Source organism: Saimiri boliviensis, chromosome 13, assembly GCF_048565385.1.
Source record: "Saimiri boliviensis isolate mSaiBol1 chromosome 13, mSaiBol1.pri, whole genome shotgun sequence".
NCBI lineage: Eukaryota > Metazoa > Chordata > Mammalia > Primates > Cebidae > Saimiri > Saimiri boliviensis.
In genome coordinates, this window is record NC_133461.1 from 10816995 (window position 1) to 10841112 (window position 24118).

General features: G+C 34.3%; 1 protein-coding gene and 1 pseudogene across 11 annotated transcripts in view; both read right to left on the minus strand.

Annotated features, from left to right (window-relative positions):
- CCDC102B (coiled-coil domain containing 102B) overlaps positions 1-24118 on the minus strand; it is a 336572-nt gene that overhangs the window by 198888 nt on the left and 113566 nt on the right. For all 11 annotated transcript variants that reach the window (XM_074383267.1, XM_074383268.1, XM_074383263.1 and 8 more), the window contains one exon: positions 282-389. In XM_074383267.1, the coding sequence (XP_074239368.1) occupies positions 282-389 (108 nt within the window). The remainder of the gene's footprint in view (positions 1-281; positions 390-24118) is intronic.
- Positions 4202-9548, minus strand: LOC141580764 (succinate dehydrogenase cytochrome b560 subunit, mitochondrial pseudogene; annotated as a pseudogene).

Consider the following 24118-nt stretch of genomic DNA (forward strand, 5'->3'; position numbering starts at 1 on the left):
AACTTCTAAAAAATATTTATGCACATTAAGACTTGTATTGGCCACAAGATAGTTTTATAGTCAAACATTTTACTTTTGTTATATTCAAATAATTCAGATCTAGTTATGGGCCAATGTCATTCCACAGCCTTTTAAATCATATATAAGCTGATTACATTAGCAGCAGCATTTATTTTCATAAACTAACCAAAGGCACCTCCATTACCCCATTTAAAATTGCATGGCATCTAACAACAGTCAGTTGTTTTAATATATATGGCACTCTTTACCCAGTGTCTTACCTCTGCTCTTAACTCACAAATCACTCTGTCTTTGCTGTTTTGAGATTTAGATTCTTCCTTCATATTGTCTGATAGCTCCTCCATTTCATGACCAAGAAGAATGTCAAACTGAAAAAGAAAGTTAAAATTATAATCACATGATGATATGAAAGGTGGTTACAGGATAATCTACATTCGTCTTTCATTTAGCTTTAGTGTTGCTGTGCTTTTATCCTGTGTGGATCCTGGCAGGCTTGTTGCTGAAGATGTAATGATTGTGGTTGAACCATTTATTGTTATACTTGTGGTTCAAAAATGCTAAGTTGTAAGAAAAAAAATCAGTGAATCTCCATAAACCCCAATTCATCAGTTGAAAAATAAGCAGAATTCAGTTACCCCCACAAACTCCCAAACAACTGATCAATTGATTTCTAAACTAACCGATTAACCCTTATCTCTTCATCCTGAATATCAGTATCTCAGTATTCTTTGTAATCCTTTTTATTTCTATTTTCTATAAAGCATTAATAGTATATTAATTATAACAGAGACAAACTTGGGCAATGAAAAAAGTATACATACACACACACACACACACACACATATATATATACACACACACAATGTAAAAAGTATATATATATATATATATATATATATACATACACGCAATGTAAAAACTATATATATATATATAAAAGTATATATATATAAAAGTATATATATATATGGCTTGGGCTGATAAAATGAAGAACATCTATAAATGCTGCCAATAAATTTCCAGAGAAAATGACTGCAGAAAAAACAGAAAGGTGAGAAAAGTCCTATAAATGCCAACAAGGATTATTTTTCCACAGCTGATTTTAAAATTAGAATTTTTCAGCAGAACCATGAAATTTGATAAATATATAAAATGTGTATTTGTGCACATATATGCTGTTTTTGTTGTATTGACATATATTTTAAGCTATGTGGGTAAATGTTTACATCATCTGTATTACATAATTTGTATGTAATCTTATAACAAATTAAAATGCAAAAGCTAATATTATACTACCTGTTTAAAAAATTTACAATTACAGTACTCATAATGTTGTTATTAATAGTAGTAATATTAAGTGTTTACTAGTCCCCAGGAACTAAATTTGACATATATTGCCTTAGTTAATGCTAACATAATCCTCTATGTTAGACATTATTATCATTATCCCTACTCTACAGAAAAGTTAACCATGTTTTTAAGAGGCTTAAGTAACTTTCCTAAATTCACAAAGCTAATAACTGGAGGAAGCAAGTTTTAAGAATGTTCTTGCCAAATTCATTACTGGAGTGTTAAGCCATGATTGTATCTATAATTATAAACCTAAAGGTTATTGGAATAATTCTCTGAAAGGCAATAAACTGGTAACAAGAGTTAGTAAAGGAAACAGCAGAAAAATGCCATAGCCCAAGAATACTAGAAATCAACTACAATAATGGTAGAAGCTGATTTCCCCAGACACTGTAGAGAGAATCCATATTCAGAGCTGGTAACATAAAGAGCGCACACAGAAGGCAAGTGGGAGGACAAGAGATAATACCACAGAATTCTTTGAAAGTTTGTGCATGTGAGTCCAACTCACTATCATGGAAGTTAAATTGACAATGTGGCATTAATCCCTGACCCAAACAATAGAGATGTTACTTTGCTAAATAAAAGAGAGGATATAAATAAAATGAAAGCAACCAGTTTTGGTTTAGGATCGCCAAAAGAATATAAAATTCATTTTGGTAATTGAATGTCCCCCATTTAACTTCTGAAATCTCATCATTAAACCACAGGGGATTAAATCCATCAATAAACCCTCCAACTGCCAACAGAACTGTCAATGAACTGTACCACTCAAGAGAGAGGAGGCAGGACAGCAAGTTTTTATAAACAACAGCAAAGGAAGCTCACACCAAATACATCAAATAAATCTATTCATCAGTGTGAGTGGAAAAATCAAAGATATGTGGGCATGTGAAGAACATAAGAATAGCAGAAAGAAAAAAGACAGGAAAAACAGGAATAGTCAAGGCTGAGATTAAGAAATAGAATGTCTAGTAGGGGAAAGAAAAAAAAACAGAAAAAAAGGGAGGCCATATGCAGAAGGAAAAAGGATGGAGGCTATTAAAATAACTTAAGTAAGAGATCATGGTGGTTTTTGATCAGAATAATGGTGGAAATGGAGAGAAGTAACTAGATCCAATGTAAGATATAAAATAGAATATTAGTTTACAAAACTACTGTAATTACTATTTTCAAGAGACAAAAAGAATGTATTACACTCATAAATTAAGGATGCAGCAAATTAAAAAATAATAATAATAATAATAAAATATAGTCCACTAGGAATTTTTAAAAATATGTCAAAAAATGTATTAGAAAAGTTGGGTAATAGAGTTGAGTACTAGAGTGTACTGGAGTTTATTCCTGGTGCCTGTTGTGTTTCTCATCTACTACATTGGACAGTTCATGTACCCACTGCGTTTGTACTGATGCAATGCTGGAGATCTTTAAGTGTCTCTCTCCAGCCTGTAATTCTCCACTGAACTTTGAATGCACATATCCAGCTTCCTACTCAACACCTCTAAAGGGCACCCCACACTGAATGCACTGGAAAGCCAAATTCAGAACTTCTTCAAAACTGTTTCTGTCAGTCTTTGTCACCTCAGTAAATATCAATACTATCCTTCCCAAAATTATCGGATATGTTAACTTATTTATTGCTCTCACATGCCACATCCAAACTAAAGCTAACTAAATCAGCTTGCCCTTCACAAAACATAATAAATTCAGTTACTTCTTTTCATTTCCACCATGATTCTGATAAAACCCCACAATGATCTCTTATTTGAGTTATTCTAATAGCTTCCGTCCTTTCTGCTTGTGCATGTGGCCTCATACTTCCTTTCTCAAGATAGCAACCAAATAAAGCTTTTAAAAAGCAATTCAGATGATGAAACTCTCCTGCTCAATTTTCTTCGGTAGCATCTCAATCCATCTATTATATAAGTCAAAGTCCTTATTATCCACATGGTCTGAAAACTCCTCAGCCCTCAGCTCCTACACTTGGTGCTTATACTACTCCAGACCCGTGGGCTTCTCACTGTTCCTTTTATACTCCAGGTACGGAGGAAAAAAAGTAAATAAATAAAAAGTAATAAGTATTAAATAAAATACTATACAACTAAAGCCATTAAAACAATATAGCAGGGAAAATTGATGAACAGATTAATGAAACACCTATAGTTTCTCCTTTAAAAACAGAACTACTTTGAACATTTTAAAACTGTACTTTGAACTCAAAATAATTTTTCACTTCCCTGTTCAATTTTAGGTTCAGATTAATGGATTTGTAACTAAAATCTATTTAGCAGCTGAAAAGTTTAAAGCAGTGAACTTACAGATGCTAAAGATGATTAATTTAGTGGAATTATGAATGTCATTCACAACTGATATAACATATTAGTTAAGTTGAAAGTGATGGAAAGAGAAAGTACTCCACGAGGTGAATTAGTCAGCATTAGAAAGCATTTTCCAAGTTCCTGTCCTTTTATTTCATATTTATATAGTATATTCTGTCTTCTTTTTTTTTTTCCTGTTTGTACCGTAGTATAATTTCAAATCACTGTTTAAAAATCCTCTGTTGGTACTGCAGTGTTCATGAAAATTTAAACCAGGCAATTTGCCATATTCTTCATCTCAGAAATATCTGCTATACTTCAATATATAGTATTGATAATTATATATTTGAAGTACTTATATATGATAATTTTATAAATATAGTATTACATATATATTTATATGTAATATAGAATACATATTATATATTTATACATATTTATGTATATATAAATATATATAAATGTATATAAATATATGCTTTATATATACACTTATATTTATTGTACTATACTTATATTTACTGTAATCCTTGACTGAATTGTACATAGTGGACAATGCCCTTGTTCAAGACTCTTCCTTGGACTTATGCAAAGAATGGTTTTCCTACTTCTGCACTGCTCAGATCTCTATGCTGTTTCCCCTTTTCTCTCTGCCTTGCCTGGTTTCAATTCAAATTTCCTTTCTACATTCATAAATCCAAAATCCTACCAATACATATAAGTATACTTATAGATATTTATATAAACATACATAAATATATAAATATGTATTCTATATTACATATATAAATATGTATTCTATATTACATATATAAATATATATTCTATATTTAGATAAGTGTGGAATGGAAATACCTGAAGGTAATGCTTAATAAACAAAGGTGTTGTGTAACATGAAATATCTTCTTATTCATATACGGTAGAAAAAGAAGAGTAATTACAAAAAGGCGAAAACGAGAAACGTGCCTTATTGCCATTTTGCCTCACATTTTAACCTTCAAAATGATTGAAAAGAATTAAGTCGTTAATGCAGACTCCAAAGTTCTGCTCTTTGTGAAATAATGCACCAAATATTTACGTCAATATTATTAACCATGTAGGATTGTTCAATCTTCCCTGAACACCAAATCTACTATTTCTGCCATAACTTTCAACAAAGGATCTTTCAACTTCTTTCATAGAGAAATAAGAGCTTTGCATAGTAAAGACCTCCAACTTCCTGTGATGAAATATACAAATATGCAAGTCTTTACAGAAATCTTTTATCCTTTTAAATAACTTAAATATCTCTTCTTTTTTAAACATATTTAATATTTATTTGTTTATTTACATATTTTTATTTTTTAGAGACAGGATCTTCCTCTGTTGTCCATTGAGTTTCTGTAGCTGGAATGCAGTGATGTAGTCATAACTCACTGCAGCTTTGAACTCCTGGGCTCAAGCGATCCTTCCATCTCAGCCGCCCAAGGAAGTAGGATTGTAGGTGCAGGCCACCACACCTATATCTCTTCTAAAGTCAAAGTCTAATCACTCCAATCGCACTTAGAATTTCATACCTTCAGGGTACCTGGCAAATTCATTCTAGGGGTTGTTTCTCTCATGCATCTTGAAATTTTCTTGGGTTCTTCTCCATTAGCATTTAATTGTTCAGTACTTTCCATTTAGGTTGGGGATGAGGGAGTGTGGAAGATCAAGGGTGGAAGGATCATCATTTTTAATTACTATTTTACTTTAAGTTCTGGGAAATGTGCAGAACGTGCAGGTTTATTACATAGGTATACATGTTTCATGGTTGTCTGCTGCATCCATCAAGCCGTCACCTAGGTTTTAAGCCCCACATGCATTAGATATTTGTCCTAATGCTCTCTCTCTCCTTGTCCCCACTCCCTAACAAGCCCTGGCTTGTGATGTTCCCCTCCCTGTGTCCATGTTTTCTCATCGTTCAACTCCAACTTATGAATGAGAACTAGCAGTGTTTGGTTTTCTGTTCCTGTGTTAGTTTGCTGAGAATGATGGTTTCCAGAGGCCTCAGAAATAACATCACATGTCTACAATCAACTGATCTTCAACAAACCTGACAAAAACAAGCAACGGAGAAAGGATTCCCTATTTAATAAATGGTGCTGGGAAAACTGGATAGCTACATGCAGAAAACTAAAACTGGATCCCTTCCTTACACCTCATACAAAAATTAACTCAAGATGAATCAAAGACTTAAACATAAAACTTAAAACCATTAAAAAAAAAAAAAAAAAGCCTAGAAGAAAACCTAGGCAATGCCATTCAGGACATAGGCCAAAGACTTCATGACTAAAATACTAAAAGCAATTGCAACAAAAGCCAAAATTGACAAATACGATTTAATTGAACTAAAGAGCTTCTGAACAGCAAAAGAAACTATCATCAGAGTGAACAGGCAACCTACAGAATGGGAGAAAATTTTTGCAATCTATCCATCTGACAAAGGTCTAACATCCAGAATCTACAAGGAACTTAAACAAATTTACAAAAAGGGTAATCTTTTATCCAGTCTTGGAGCTTCCACTCAATTTCTTTATTTCCTCTTATCAAGTGCCTTGAAAGAGTTGCTGCACTCACCCTTCTCACTCTCTTCTGCCACCAGCATTCCTCATACTTTCAGTCACACAATACTCTGTTCTGCACTTTCTTGAATCCTTGGCTGAATTATACATTGTTGGCAATGCCCTTGTTCAAAGACTCTCTTGGGCTTGTGCAAAGAATTGTTTTCTTGCTTCTCTCCTGCTCAGAGTTCTGTGCAGTTTCCCCTTTTCTCTCTGCCTTGCCTGGTGTCAATTCTCAATGCCCCAGCCCAGAGTTAGCCCATCTACCATCATGGCTTAAGCCATCATCTCTCTGTTGATTGTTTAAATTTCCTTTCTATATTCATAAATCAAAAATCCCACCAAACACTTCCAACACAACCTCAACATATTCAGAACGAAATTCACTGTCTTTTTCCCTTACATTTTTCTTCTTGTTGATGTGTGCTCTTGGTGAATGGCTGCCTGGCTGATAAGGTCAGAAATCTTTAACTTCTTCTCTGTCACCTCCCTTGCAACTTCATGCATTTGCAACACTTGATTAATCACCAAGTGTCGGCACTTTCTACACCTGCATATTTCTCAGCTATCCACATATCTTCTCACTCACCAAGCTTAGGACACCTGAATATTTCCTTCTATTTTACTGTAACAGGCTGATAACAGTTTCCTCATCCTGCTCACTCTTCAAATCTCTTCTTCTTTTTTTTTTTTTTTTTTTTTTGAGACTGAGACGGAGTTTCGCTCTTATTACCCAGGCTGGAGTGCAAGGGCGCGATCTCGGCTCACTGCAACCTCCGGCTCCTGGGCTCAGGCAATTCTCCTGCCTCAGCCTCCTGAGTAGCTGGGATAACAGGCACGCGCCACCATGCCCAGCTAGTTTTTTGGTATTTTTAGTAGAGACGGGGTTTCGCCATGTTGACCAGGATGGTCTCGATCTCTTGACCTCATGATCCACCCGCCTCGGCCTCCCAAAGTGCTGGGATTACAGGCCTGAGCCACCGCGCCCGGCCAAATCTCTTCTTCACACAGAAATTTGAGTCATTTTTGGAAATAGTGATCAGATTGAACTCGGTCAATAAATTTTGTTAGCTCTCCCCATTGCCTTCATGTTGATACACACATTTTTAAAAATGTGGTTCTTGGGATAAGTATTGAATATCAATTAGCTTAAGGGTATATGACCAAGCATTTAACAGTCAGGTTCTGGTAACAATATATACTTATGAAAGGTGAGGACTGTAAGAAGGAAATGTGCCCAAAGAGTACAGTCAAATGCAATGGACCCAGAAATATATGACAGCAAGATTACAATTACAAATAATAGTATTATTTATCAATGCACGGAGAATTCTTCAAAGGGGCAGATAAGCCACAGAGAAGCAGTTCATGCCTTAGATCATTGCTTCGAGAAATTAACCAAAATCCCTTTAAAGTGGATTTTTACGTAATTCCCTCCCTTAACCTTAGAGACTGTTAGAAAAGACACTGAATAATGTTTAGCTTTAACAAATGAAAATGTTAATGTATTATTAAAATCAAAATAAGGACTTCAAATAACTTATCTCAGTGGTCTTTTGTTCTCTTGCTGATGTATTTTTTAGTTTTAAAAGTTTTTGTTAAAATGGTTTATTTATTTAAACTCAAATAAAACTTTTAGTGAATTTTAAATATTGACTTTAAAAAATGAGTATTTTAACTCAGTTTTAGAAAAAAATTGGTATAGGACTTGGAAGCATGAAATTAAGAAGTTTGTTTTTCTGGAAATGTAATGAAAAGAAATATCATTGAGAAATAATATGCTCAATGATAACTGTCTGTATCTTCCTCCTACATCAGAAGCTATATATTTTCTTCCCTAAACAGTAGCTCCAAGAACTATAGCCCTCTTTATCTCCCTCTAGCTTGGATAGATTAATTCCCTTCCACTCCCTCCTCTCTTTTCTTTCAATAACATCATGTAGGTGTTAAAAGCCTGGGCTCTGACCAATGAAAATAATTGTCCTTTAAGTCAGCAACTCACAGGCAGTGGCACCAAAAGCCTCACCTACAGCCCCTAGGACAGAGGCCACAGAGTTGGCAGCTTCCACTCTCTCAGGGAGAAGCAGCCAAAAGCTGACCCTCAGCACAAATTAGAGCCCAGTATGGAGACAGCTTAAGTGCTTCTAAGCCCAGAGTAGGCAAGCTGTGGGCAGGAAAAGGGAAGATTTTGCAGCCGCTCCATATTTAGAAACGAGGGTAAAACTGACCTTTTCCACTACTATGATCTGCTACTGAGCTCCAGAAGATCTGAAGAAACAAAAGGATCTAAATAAATCGAGAACTTTGCCCAGGCTGGAGATGAGTGGCAAATGGGAAGATAGGTGAATGTAATAGTGTGTGGGAAGATGATGCTGGGAATTTCAGCTCTTCACATGGCTGCCAGCCCTACAGACAACAACACAGTAAGAACCAAGACAACCACTCTGGACTGATGTCGCTGGGAAATCTTCAGGGCTATTCCCAGGTGCACATCAAGTGTACTTGATGATCTCACTCCTGAGATCCCACTCCAGGAGTGATACATGAGAGGGAAGATGAGAGCAAACTTAGCTGTGGTGTATCAGTGCTGGCCATAGGGACTTCACAAGTTTCAAGTAGGACTCAAAGTTCCTAGGGAGCAACAAGACCGACATACCAAAAAGAGTAACTCCTGCACTCAAAGCAATACCACTGCTATGGCAGCAAATGTACATTACCATGGGAAGAGACCAATTGTAGATAGTGCTATCGGAAGATAAAGGCTGATTTGAACCCATCTTCTTGTTCCAGAACGGTTCCATCTCTTTTTCGACTGGGTTTCCCAAAGGAATGGCTTTTCCGATACAGAGCAGAGGGCTAAAGTGGTCTCAGAGGCAATGAGAGCCAACAGGTCTCTGCAAGAGTTCAACCATCTTGCATCTGGCCTGGACAAAAGTCTACATGCTGACATTTTAAATAGAATGATTATATCACACTTCACTATAACAATGATATCTAAAAAAACAGAGAAATATGATATTTACTATCATCTACTTAAAATTTTATATTGTTATTTTATTCCTTCAATTTGGATTACCCCATGGCCTCTAAATATCTTACCATGACATGTGAAATGTTTACACTTGAGAAAGTTTTTATTCCATAATATGCAATAAAAATGTGTGTATAAAGTATGCATGTATCTATTATTACTATAAGCCCCCAAATATTTTAAAAAGTTTCTTTTGGATTTAATTACCTTAACAATTGTTATGTGTACACAATTGCTTAAAAATAAACAAGATGGTACATATTTTAATAATTATATATAAACTAATAATTTACTAGAAATATATCTCAATGAGATAGATGAACATATTTTTCAATTAATTTTTGTGTTCATGGATAAAATTACTGATACAATAAGAATTATCATTCTTTTGTAAATGTGGGCATTAAGAAAATTGATGATCAATTTTCTTAATGCCCACATTATGACCAATACAGAGATAGACATGGAAGAAATTTTATTTTATCAGAGTCAGTGTTTTATTAAATATCCTTCTAAATATACGGTAAAGCCACATTTTATCTAATATCAAAATTTATTTGTTATTACTTATAAGCTGACCAGTCTGATAGGTCATATTCCAATATTCTTATAAGGAGAAAATTAGAGACTACCTGAAATGTCAAAGGTTTGTGACCCATTGATTAGTTTATTTCTCAACAACAATATTTCAACATATCGATCTGTTAAGTACTCCCAAGTGGTTTTCCACTCTGGCAAAATGCTTGAAAATATTATTGAGAAAAAGAGATGAGTAAGCCCTTCATTTGAAATGTGGATAGAAGGTAATATAGGAAAGGAAAACTTGCTTGCAAAGTACTTCCTTAGGCAGATTAATTCATGAATGACTATATATGGAAGTTGTAAATCTGGAATTAAAAAACATATAACTATTCCTGTGAGGAATTATAGGAAGATAGCAGTGGTATGATGATGATAATTATTCTAAAGTCTGCAAATCTCTCAATAAAGCCAGTCAGAGCAATGAACTTAACAAAATCGAAATTGTAGACGAGACGCCTACAACAAAGTGAGGTGAAAAGTTATCCCGATGAACTCTAAGATGCAAGTGTATTAAGAAAATCTACGGACACTTCATGAATTGCAGAAGATCAGCATCTATTAGAGAAAATATAGGAAAAGGAATAGGACATGAGAATATGAGAACTCTTGAGTTGGCAATAGTCATGCCTTGGCAAGTATGTCAGGCCAATGTGAAAACTGTAAGTAAAACTAGGACAGTTCACACATTTTTACACGATCTGATTTGTGAGTGAACAAAAGAGGCTTGTGGTAAAGCCTAAAGAATGAGGACCGTTTGAAACCTTTATATTTTCATAAACACAACAAAGCAAAACAGAAAACACAAAGCTTCCTTCAAAAACATACCCTCTACTGAGAGGAGAATACTAATAATAGAATTCAAATTGATAGGAACAGTGGCAATACAAGCAGAGAAATCAAATAATCCAGATAGAAGTAGGGTATGGGGCAGAGCCAGGCATTTTTGGAAAGAACCAGGAATATTTGGAAAGAACAAGAAATATTGTGGACATTTCGTGAAAATATCAAGAGCAGTCAGCTTTTGAGCAGTGAAGCTAGAAAATGTTTCTGGATTCAGTATCTTTTTATTATCAGCACAAAAATTAATTCATCCAATGAGCAACAGAAAACAATCACAGTTGAATCATATATGATCTTATTATACGGATAAAGGGATAAAAATAATGTTCTTAAAGATGGCGAAAGTATGCTACCAACAACAAAACAGTGGTAGATATATGCCCACTATAGAAAAAGAAAACCAGAACTGAATTTTTTAATGCAATCTAAACAAAATTATTAAAACAATAAATAATATGATGCAGGAAAACCAGGAATTAGAAAAACGTAATAGTACCCAGGAAAGAGTTAGAAATGAAAGAAAAAGTCATTACACTTCAAGTCAGGTTTTATTTTCATGAAAAATGAAAAAGCAGGCAGCAGTACGATCCCAATATCAGTATTTTAAATTAGCTGACTGTACACAGAAATCTCAGCGTGCTTCTCTCTGGGTGACCTTTCTTGTTTTCTTCTTTGTACTTTTCTGTCCCTTCTATATTGAAAAAATAGAAGATATAAGAAAAGAAAGAAAAGAAAAAATATTTCAGAATAAAGTAGAAGGAACAGAAGAGCAAATTAATGCAACAGATGATTCCTTGAGTAAAGATGAAAAGAAATAAAATGCTAAAAATCCAAAAGTAATGAAGATAGATTAAAAGGGTTTCAGAAAATATGACCAATACAGAGAGGCAAAAATAATTCGACATATTTACCATGTTTCTCACCCTTTACACTGAAATGGCCTAGAAATGACGAGCATCTCTGTAGCAATGCACATATTTATGCACAGATTATGGTCTTAAGATATTTCCCACTGAAAGAACCATGGACTCTAAAGAAATTGCTTTATCCAGGTCTGAAACAGGCTGATTCCAGTATATCTTGCCATTCTATGAAGTTAGAAAACTATAAAAGATTACTAACTTTACATCAATTGTACTCAATAGACAATATAAAGAGGTTTCTGCTTTCTAAATGTGGTGACTTTGTATATCAGTAAGGATAATATGGTAATAGATTGAAACACATCCAATAAGTTTCAATACATATGTTAATACTGATATTTTAAAAATATCAAATTTAATCAACCGTGAAGAATGGTAGTTATCCAATTCATTAATTTGATACTTGGTTAAGAAATGGCAGGGTCGGGGTGGCAAGAAATGTAAATTTATTTTATGTCCTGACTTATTTAAATGAACAAACTATTATATGAGATGAAGTTCTCTTTATGTAAATATTCCAACTAATAACTCGGGCAGAAATAACTGGAATATCATAGTTTTCAACCCAGGATTCATCTATGGGTCTAAGCAATGAGTATCAGTCAGCTAATACCATAATGAGACACAATCATAGATTATGTGCTTCCTAATAGAGAAACACACTGACACATTTCTATGAAAAAGTTTTGAAACTGAATCAAATCAAACCCCTTAAATCAGACTTTCATTTTATAGGAAACACAGAAGATAGAGTAAGTAACAAACAATACTACAGTATAGGGTATTGCGAATTAAAACTCTACAGGATAAATGATGTAGTTTCTTAAATAAATTATAAAAAGAAAAAAAGAAGAAGAAATAGGTAAGAAAAAATATATATATTTATGTAAAAACACACTTTAAAAATATATATCCAATAAAGATGTCTGACTTTTATTTGTTTTCTGATTTAAAAATCATATATCTTAGAAAATTGAAAATTTGAACACCAAATATTTAATATTAACAAATTATTTTTAATTTTCTTGGTTTAAAATGTTATTGTTACATTTAGTGATAAATAAGTCTCTGTGTTTTGAGATGCATGCAGTAATACCTCCAGACAGAATAACGTAAGGTAGAAATGTGGATGGGAATGATTTAGACAAAAAGTACTGTTCATGAGATGAGAATTATTAAATATGGCTGATGGAAATGCTGGGGTTTATTACAGTATTCTTTCTATTTTGCACAAAGTTTTCCATAATAAAACATTCTAAAAATATAATATCTATGCTCACTCTCCATTCAGAGGTAAACTTAGAAAGTAGCCAAGCCTAAAGATGTCTGATTGAAAGTGCAAGATCTATTAGTCTAAAATATTTTTGCTTGTGAGTAATTCACTAACAGAACCTGTCATCTCTTGTAGACATTATTACTTTTTGACATAGACCTGGGTAACAAACATGTAATAGGAGGCTACCTTTTGCTTCTACATATGGCTGTGGTGGTACAGATGAATATGGAGTGTAGTTCATCCAAGAGTTGAATTAGTGAATCATAATTTTTATAAATAAAAATATGAAAAACAATTCATCTTTATTGTGTCTATTATAAATGATTCAAATCGTTGTTTTAAATCAGTACTGCCATTTTGTAATATCTGACTCAAATGCATTAAAATGAAGGTTCAGTGCCTGTTTTAACATTCCAAGGTTAGACATTTTAGCTGATAGTTGGCTTTTGTTCACAGAGTTACTGAAAGGCCAGGAAAAAGCCAATTAGACTCCCAAAGAATTATTTATTATTCTTAACAGATACATCCACAAGGTTACAAAGGATATCACATGGTCAACAGAGAATTAATCATGACTTGTGCAGAATATTGATCTGAGAAATGTAATTCATATTTTATCAAGAAGTTATCTAGCATATATGTCAGATAAAATAAAATATATAATAAGAGAGTACAAGACGATATGTAGTTCTTTATGTGATTATTAATCTATAAGATATATATTTGGAGAGAGATGATTGTATATATTTGTTCAATCAGTAGAAAGAAGTTATGCTGTAAAATTATTGGTAAATATCTAGCTCTTTTAGAAACCAGTCGCTTTCTATTATTTATTTTTAATCTAAAAATATGGCTGCCCTTAAATTTTGAGTTACTCATTTCTAAAAGCTTCAGATACTGAATGACAACAAGTAACTGTATTTCTTAGTTACAGTCTTCAAATAAAATGTCTAGCATTGAGCTCACCATGATGAACACCATCAGAGAGCGAAACCTGGGGGTCTACAGAGTATTAAGCAGGGTGCTGATCAATGCATACTTGCAAGAAAATTAACATCTGAAAAAATGAAAAGTAACAACCTTTAGGATTCACACAGGCAGGTAGTAATCATCCCTGTTCTCAACAGCCAGAGTGGAAAGCCTCATAATTCACAGTCCGTTAGGTAAAGTACTCCATCCAAATGGTTTTGTCTCAGTACTCAGTAGGTAAAATAGCCCTAAGCTAAATGCTACTCTGGTCTCATCTAACAGGACTTAAAAGCTTCAAGACATGAAAAGTATATTTCCAAGTAATGGAATTGGGACTCAGACCAAAGCTTAAGAATAATTATAAAAAGATGAAAATATTTAATACCCAAAGAGGTAAAATTCATAATGACAAGTAACCAATCAAAAATTGTCAGGCAAATAGAGAAATACGATCCATATTGCAGAGAGAGAGAGAGAGAAAAACATTTAAACTGCTCCAGAAAAAAAAAAAAAAAGCACAAGTGATAGAATAAGCACGGTAGTCATCAAAAGAAACTTAATGTTCTTCATAGCTTGCCAAAACTTCAGACAGATTTGCTTGTGACTATGGGCCCCTGACTTCCCTTTTCTTGGAGCATGTATTTTGAAAACAAAATCTTGTAAATTATTTTGCTGCTCCTTTAAAGAATAAATATATTTCCAGATTCTTGACAATTTTACATCCCAGCAATATTTATTCTAAAGACCTGAAAGCCATCTCCTTAAAATGTATATATTAAAAAGGATAGCGATCCTATTTCTCCCTTTCTCTGTGGCAAGCTAGAAATCTTACTTCAGTGGGTGCCAGTTAGCAAAGATGGATGGCCAAATCACAGAGAATAACACTGGAAAACTGGGGCACACCTCAAAGGGACTGATACAACCCATTGACCAAAACTCCCTAACATCTTCCAGTACTTTTCCAATAGCCCACCCTAGTGAGATCTCAATGACTGCCAATGGGCAGATGGTAGAACAGCTTCAAGCCACCTAATATACTGTAGCTGGCATTCCTGGCAAAGAGGAGGGGAAGTTAAATATTTGAAAAATATAATGATGAGAAATTATCCAAATACAATAAAAAGTAGAAACCTACAGATCCAAAAATTTCAACAAACTCCAAGCATAAGAAATAGGAAGATCCTATCAATGCATATCACAATCAAATTACTTAAAACCAGTTATAAAGAAAAAAGGGTTAAAAACAGCCAGAGGGGAAAAAAGACAATTTGATATCCACATCAATGATAAATCTCTGCACAGGTGTGCTAAGTAAAATAAGAGAGAAGAAAAAAGTAAACAGTGTGGGATTCCATTTTTACACAATTCTAGAAAATGCAAACTAATCTATGGTGACAGAAAATCGCTTGGTGGTTGCCTGGTGAAAGCACCTCATGTGCAGACATCACAGGTAACAAAAGCGATTAGACGTCTTCAGGTCTATGGCAGTATGTTACTCTCCAGAATTGAGACACCTTCCTAAGGACAGTAGAGTGAATGCCAGACAGATTAAGTGAAAGCCTCAGATGAGATTTCCTGCAGTAGATTAGCATGAGAGCATTCATTGGGCCTTAAACTGAGTCATAAAAAAATGGACTAAAAATAGAAGCTTCAGAGTGTAATCATACATGCACAAAGTGGTTTACTGAAAAATTGTGCACAGGGACAAAAGACAGAAAAGAGGACAATGTGCACCGTTAGGAAAATAATGCAATACATTGTGGAATCACCACGTTGTGAAACATTCTGAAGTCATTCAAAGGCACTAATTTCCTGGAGATTTGGCCATGAGATGCTGAGTAGGAAAAGTATCCATATGATTCAGTACATGAAAATTACACAATACTACAGGTATCTGTATATACTTGTCATTAGTCATATGTACACATATACAATGAATATATAGGTATAGTTATTCATACATATTGGCATATGGTTTTATATTGAGCATTAGAAAAATAAAGGAATCTGCAGCGAGTGATACAAGATAAGTAGAGAAGAAAAGCAAAAATATATATGCAAAAATAAAGTCTACAATAAAATTTTTAAATGTAGAATGATAGGTATAAATTGACATAAATGCTTTGTGTTCATATGCATATGTAATTATTTAAAAGAAAATAGAGAAAACAAAAATAAAGAATGGATCATTTCTTAAACAAAGGATAAAAATCTGTACCTAATGTACAGTAATCAGCCAGTTTTCTTCCAATTCTTGCTTCATTTCTCAAAAAAGATTTCAGGAACTGTGGAGCAGTGCTTCTATGGAGACATAGGTAAGCTGCTCTGTGCTGCATACTCAATGGTAGACACTCCCTCACTGCAATGGGAAACTTTTCAACTTCTACATGCAAAAAGGAAATATGGGCTGATTAATTGCCCAAATAACCAACAATAAGTGCAACACTTTAAAGTGCTTCAAAACATTCTTCTCCAAATATTTGCATTAAATAAGATTAGAAGATGGGTCTAACACACACACACACACACAGACACACTCACACACACACACACACACATACTGTATGTGTGTATATACTGTATAAATATATATGTGTGTGTGCACGTATATATATATATACACACAATATATATGTGTATATATTATAAAACACATAAAGGTGCTTTATTTTTATCCACATTTAAATCGATCATAGTTGTAAAAACAAATAAATAATTATTGTGATTTTAGAAAAATGCCACGTAGAAACATCTTCAAGACATATTTTTGAAAGTGATATCATTTTAATTTATCACTTATAAACTTTTTAAACTCCACAGATTATTCTATAAGTTCCCTCTCTCATCCTCCTCCAGGAACCTGAGTCCTTCAGCTAATACAGAATTTGAAATGACAGGATATGAAAGATGGTGGGGCACAATGGTTCACATCCTTAATCCCAGCATTTTGGGAGGCCAATGTGGGAAGATCACCAGAGGCCAGGAGTTGGAGAACAGCCTGGGAAACACAGTGAGAACCTCCCCCTTTTCCAAACATTTTAAAAACTTAAAAATTAGCCAGTTGTAGTGGTGCATGGCTGTCATCCAAACTACTCTAGAGTCTGAGGTGGGAGGATCACTCGAGCCAGGGATTTTAAAGCTTCAGTGAGCTAGGATCTCCTGCCATTGCACTCCAGCATGAGCAACAGAGCAAAACTGTGTTTCTTAAAAGAAGGAAAAAATGGCCGGGTGCAGCGGCTGACACCTGTAATCCCAGCACTTCGGGAGGCCAAGGACAGCGGATTGCAAGGTAAGGAGATTGAGACCATCCTGGCCAACATGGTGAAACCCCATCTCTACTAAAAATACAAAAATTAGCTGGTCATGGTGGCACGCGTATGTAGTCCCAGCTACCCAGAGGCCAAGGAGGGATAATCACTTGAATCCAGGAGGCAGAAGTTGCAGTGAGCCGAGATAGTGCTCTGGTGACAGAGCAAGAAAAAAAAAGAGAAAGAAAAAGATGAGAAAAAAAGATATTCAGAAGAAATGCGTGTTTTACATTTTTTTCTATAGACAGAGTTTTAAAATAATTAACATTCTTTAATTCTTAATTACATATTGCCTAAAGCTGTACAATAATTACTGTAATATAAAACTAAAGAAGAATATTGATGTTTGGGTATATTTTATTGAAGCTAAAGTATGTGATTTAACTTTGTGAAGTAAAAACTTAGTGCCAACCCTGGTCACAATGAAAGACCTTACATTTCCACAAAGCCTTGGAAATTAAAATGTTTGCTTTTGTTTTCTGACTCATTCCTTCTCTACCAAACAGGAGAAAGTGGCCTGTATTTCTGCCAAATCAAAAGTTTTCATTTAAGGAAAATAATATTTAAAAATTTTTATTTCTTGCCTCAGACATGACTAACACATACCTGAATATTAATATTTTTCTTATGGGAAAGAGAAAATTACACCATTTAATATTTTTTCTAAATAAGTTAATCAGTTTAAAAAATCATCATGTATATGTTCTTTACTGAATTTTGCAGAAAAAGGTACTGTCATAGCAAATAACAGAAACTCTGAAAACCCACCTAAAGTGAAAGGCACAAAATTCCGTTTATATGAAATGCCCAGAATAGGCAAATCTATAGCATAACATTAGTTAATGGTATTCTCAGGCTCTTAGGGCTAGAGAGAAATAAGGAATGACTATAAATGTATACTGAGTTTCTTCTTAGACTGATGAAAATATTCTACAGTTGATTATGGTATTAGTTACACAACTCTGTAAATATGTTAAAAGCCACTTAGCTGTATTTTAAGTGAATGAATTGTATGGTATGAGAATTATATTTCAATAAATCTGTTAAAATATGTAAAGAGCAAAGGTTGTTTTATTCAAAAGGATTACAGCGATTATGCCTTCTGACTAAATTTTAAATCTCAAAGAGCTTCTGCTTGGAGCATTCTTAATAAAATGATCCGAAACATAACAAGAGCTTTCACCTCTTAATTCATCTTATTGGCACCCCATCTTAGGAAGAGTCAAAAACCCTACTCTCTCACCTCGTTACATATTTCATAAGTTAACATTGAGTATGTGGTTCAAAGAGGAATTTCCTAACCTAGAACTCTGTGTGTCCACCTTGCAATGGGACTTGAACATGTGATGCTGCTTACTTCTTGTGCAAATAAATTACTCTTGGAAACACTGTTTCTTATATAATGTTTTGCTAATGGGGTGACTTAAAATGTGTTAATACATTCTCTAACTCTCCCCTAACATACAACATTCTTGAAATCTTTGGGAATAGGAGTCTGACTTATGCAAATATTTTCTGTGGCCAAATCACTCACAAAATTTCACTTTCCTTTTTAGGGATTTTGTGCCTTTTTGTGTGAACGATGCAAACACAGTTGGCAAAAGTCACTTACGTAGAAAAAACAAAAGTGAGAGCAATAGTGAATAAGATAAGCAGTGCTAATTCTCAGCACTTTCCTTCCCATGCCCTGAAGTGTTCTTTATCTGCTCCCATTAAGCCCATCTTCAAGCATCTGCTGATACTTCTAAGAGTCAGACCCTGAGGTAGCAAGAGCCCACAAATATTTTTTTTTTTTCATAAAAAGGATGGTTTCTGTCCTCAGGGTGATTGAACCCTATATACAAAGAGGCATGTATTATAAGTGTGTATAATCACCTCTGCACCTGGCAAATTCATGTTTTGCTTTTTAGAACTCTATAGAATTTTTTCCTGAATATTTCTGATCTGAGGTTGATTGAATCCATGGTTGCAAAACTCACAGAGGAGATATATATCTTATTTAACTTACTGTTTATATTGATAATTGGGTTGACTTAATTTTTTTTTTCCTTTTTTTATTACACTTTAAGTTCTGGGGTATGTGTGCAGAATGTGCAGGTTTGTTACACAGATATCACGTGTCATGGTAGTTTGCTGCACCCCATCAACCTGTCATCTATTTTAGGTATTTCTCCTTATGCTGCCCCTCCCTTAGCCCCCGCCTCACCCCAACAGGCCCCAGCGTGTTACGTTCCCCTTTCTGTGTCCATGTGTTCTCCTGTGATCATATTTACATTCTGCTAGGACCTCTTTCAAGATCCTGTTAGAGGCCTAAAAAGATAGGCATCCTGAAACTCAGACCTTTTTTAGTTTCTTCTTATTATTATCATTAAAAATAATTTTTATATGTATTGTGGAGAACATATTATACTAATATAAAGATACCTGATATTTGTTTGATTTATTTGTATTTTTATTTTTGAACTAAACCAATTTTGATTCTACAAAGGAGAAGAAGTACAAATCCTCCTCTGCCCAGGTGGGGTCAGAGTAAAGCTAAAAAAGTTTGAGTTTCAGAGCCCCTATCTTTTCTAGGCCTCTAACAGGACCTTGGCAAAGGTCCTAGCAGGATGTAAATATGATCGCATGTGTGCCGAAGTGCAAACACACACTTTATTATAAGTGGCTGTGTGTGCTTATAGCACAACGTGTGCACTGGGTCACAGCACTATAAAGAAGAGGGGTGCCTAATGGAGTCTTGGGGGTTAACCTAAAGGAATGCAGAGGATCATAAATAAAGAGTTCATTGACTGATTTTTTTTTTTTTTTAACAATTTGGGGATAAAGAAAAATTGGGAATAAAAGTAAATATTTATTTGAAACAAGAAAACAACAATTGGCAAACTTTGGAGAGCTGACAAATGCTATTAAAAAGAATCACAGAAAACATAGTAAAATCTAGAAAACATAACATATGAAAAGTTCTAGTAATAATTTGAAAAATAACTAAACTTTTTCCTAGCATTTTTATTTCATATATTCTAATCAACTTTTAGTATAACAGTGATAAAGTAATATCATTTTTCATAGATAGCATTTAGTCTTTTTTCCAGGCTTTTTCCGATAGTCAATCATTTTTTGAGAATGAAATTGAGAGCAATAAGTTCACAATCTAACACAAAGATGTATTTCTTGTTTGGAATATTCACTCTTTGAAGTTTCTATCCCACAAATATAAGTAGTCTTTAAAAAGTATATTTTAAGCCGGGCGCGGTGGCTCAAGCCTGTAATCCCAGCACTTTGGGAGGCCGAGGCGGGTGGATCACAAGGTCGAGAGATCGAGACCATCCTGGTCAACATGGTGAAACCCCGTCTCTACTAAAAATACAAAACATTAGCTGGGCATGGTAGCTCATGCCTGTAATCCCAGCTACTCAGGAGGCTGAGGCAGGAGAATTGCCTGAACCCAGGAGGCGGAGGTTGCGGTGAGCCGAGATCGCGCCATTGCACTCCAGCCTGGGTAACAAGAGTGAAACTCCGTCTCAAAAAAAAAAAAAAAAAAAAGTATATTTTATGTAACTTTCATTTAGAAGTATGGTGCATTATCAAATACATTTCAGAAATGGAAGAACTTCTCTATTGACTACGTATACATAAGAAACATATAAAAATATATTTCACTATCTACAAACTATATGCAGTCTCAACTCAACTTCAGCTTGGCAAGATCACAAATATTTCTGCAGCTACTTCTTATCAATAGAGAAGGAAGCAAGAATATTGGGTGAAAAGTCAGAGTAGAAACAGATATATTAACAAGTGTGTCTCAATTATCTTATAAAAAAATGCACAAAAACACAGGTAATCGTATTTACATCTTGCTAGGATCTCTGTGATAGTCCTGTTAGAGGCAGGGACAAGAAAGGGGCCCTGAAACTCAAATTTTTTGAGCTTCACTGTGAACCCACCTCTGCAGAGGACGAATTGCACTTTTTCACCTTTGTACAATCAAAAATGGTTTCGTTTAAAAAAAAAGTAAAAATAAATCAAACAAATATCAAGTATCCTTATGTTAGCACAATATATTTTCTGCAACACATAGAAAATTATTTTAAGTCAACCTACTAATCAATATAAACAGTAAGTTAAATAAAACATATACCTCCATGTCCATGATTTTTGTACCCATGGATTCAATCAAAGATCAGAAATATTCAGAAAAAAATTCTACAGAGTTCTAAGAAGCAAAACTTGAATTTGCCAGGTGCCAGCGTGCTATGTTGAATCCACATGAAGGAAATGATCTGCAACTGGCAAACTGGAGACCCAGCAGAGCCGATGTTGTAGTTACAGTCTGAAGTCAAACAAACAAACAAACAAACAAACAAAAAACAATGTCCAAACTCAAAAGCAATCAGGCAGAAGGAGTTCCCTTTTACTCATGGAGGTTGAGACTCTGTTCTATTTGGACCTTTGTCTGATTGGATGGGTGCCATCTGCACTGGGGAGGGCAATCAACTTTACCCCATCTATGGATTCAAATATTAATCATATGGGCTAGTCAAGTTGTCACATAAAATTAACAATCATATTTGGTCTTTGGGATCTCTATGACATCCTCCAGCTTTGCAATCTGATATCTTAAAGCAGTGAATCTCAATGTATATGTCAAAATAATTAGCTTCTCCAAAGCACGGAAATCTGAGAAGCATCCCTAATCAATTACACAAAAAAATCCACAAAGAGGGATCTAGACATGTGTTAAAAAACAACAACAACAAAGAACTTCTCAGTTGAATCTGATGGATTCTGTTAATTCAGTACAACTGCATTAAATAATTTTTAACTGTTTAAATAGGATTCAGATTATCCATGTGAGAACCTTTATGAGATTCCTTGAGAACCTCATTTTGTACACATTAGATGTTTTAATATAGATATAGAATTATATCTTCTACCAGCTTTGATCATAACTTCAGAACTACATTACATAGAAGTATTGTCTCAAGTGACAATTACACATTCTAAAATGCATTTCAAAGAATACCTTCAGTTCCAGGATGACATCATATGTCTTCAAACTTCTCATGTGATCTCTTAAAAAATAATACCTCAACAGGCCCTCTTTATGATTTCTTAACTCTCATTAAATCTATAACTACTAACGAAGACACCCACAACCCTGGAGAGGTGATGGTGATGCTGTGAGTCTTCTCCATTCCATAGTCCCTTCTCATCAGAGCAGTTAAACCAAGTTCCTTCCATATAACTTGTGATACTTTGATCTGCTATCCTGGATACAATCCTGGTGCTGCCTCATTCAAGTGCTGTTCTCTAGAGTATAACCAGTAGCCTATGTTATGGTCTAAAGCAAGAATTTAGCTCAGCAAGATATAATGATTAATTAAAAAGTGGCTGAAAAACAAAAGCATGAGACCTGCATCTTAAGAAAATCGGTTGGCTAGAATGTAGATTTGATTAAAATATTACTACTATAGTAGCCCATGTCTGACCAAAAAGATGCTGGCTGTGTGTGTGTGTGTGTGTGTGTGTGTGTGTGTGTGTGTGGTTTTTTTTTTTTTTTTTGAGGGGGTCCTTTTCTTTCTGTTTTGAGTTGCTGTTTGTTTTGTTTTATTTTAATTCACTCAATGTTTTTACCATTATCCTGCCTCATCCAAAGGAATCAAGATTTCTCTGTTCATTGATGCATGGCTCATTTTCATGCTATTTCGTAGCTACATAATATTATTCAGGATACACTAGTGAACTATACACGTAGAATTTTTTTTTTATTTTAGATTTCATATTTCCTATACAAAATATCTGTGATTTTTATTGGTAAGTTTACAAGCATATCTTTTGGAAGATGATTGTTATTCTTCAAAGAATCTGTGTGGTTATGAAATACTAAGGTTAAAATCCGCCAACCAAAATAAACTATTCTTCGACTTTAGTTAAAACTGGCAGAATTATAGAAGTGCATTATAATTTATTATTGTATTTGGTTCAGATATTCTAACAAGGAAAAAAAATACTCTCCATTTTTCAGCCATATTCTCCATATAATCAATTTTATCTCACTGTATATAAAAACGTCCCATCCAAACTCCAACAAATTATGAAATCCTGACCTTGGATTCCTTGCCCTCAATTACACACTTGAAAAAAAATGCCAGATACTGTGGCTCACACACGTAATCACAGCACTGTGGAAGGCCAAGGCAGGAGGTTAGTTTGAGCCCAGAAGTCCTAGGTTACAGTAAGCTGTGATTTGTCACTGCAATCTAGCCTGGGCAGTATTACAAGACCCTGTCTCAGAAATAAAAACAAGTAAATAAATTAATAAAATAAAAGGGAATATTTATACAGTAAAATCTGACATATGTGTATAAACAGACAATTTAAATGTATCATTCCACATATGTTTATAACATAGAGGATTTTTAAAATGAGACAATATACATATGTTTTCAGTCTGATTTTTCATTCCCTTGTATATGATTAATACCTTTGTTGTCTGTACATGGTGTCTGTACATGGCAGGGATGGAAGCAGCCACAGCCTTAGGGAGAAGAAAAGAAGAGAGGCGTTGTGCTGGTCCAATCTCCCTTTCAAAACAAAAACTGGTCCTCTAGGTAAAATGACTAATACCAGTTAGTAAGAGGAGAATCTTTATGGAATTGTCTTAACTGAATGTCCCTGTAAAGACTTCTGATAATAAAAAACAAAACAGAAGCTTTGAATTTATGAACATTAGTCACTGGAAACTATTCCACCATCTGAAATATAAAATGAAGATGTTTCATAGACCAAATGCTCCCCATGGTAATATTGCCATTGTGTGAGGTACTTACCTGTGTAACTCACTTAGAGACCTCATTCTTTATATCTTTTTAGTCTACTTTTATCATTATCCTCAAACTACTGACTGGAGTAATT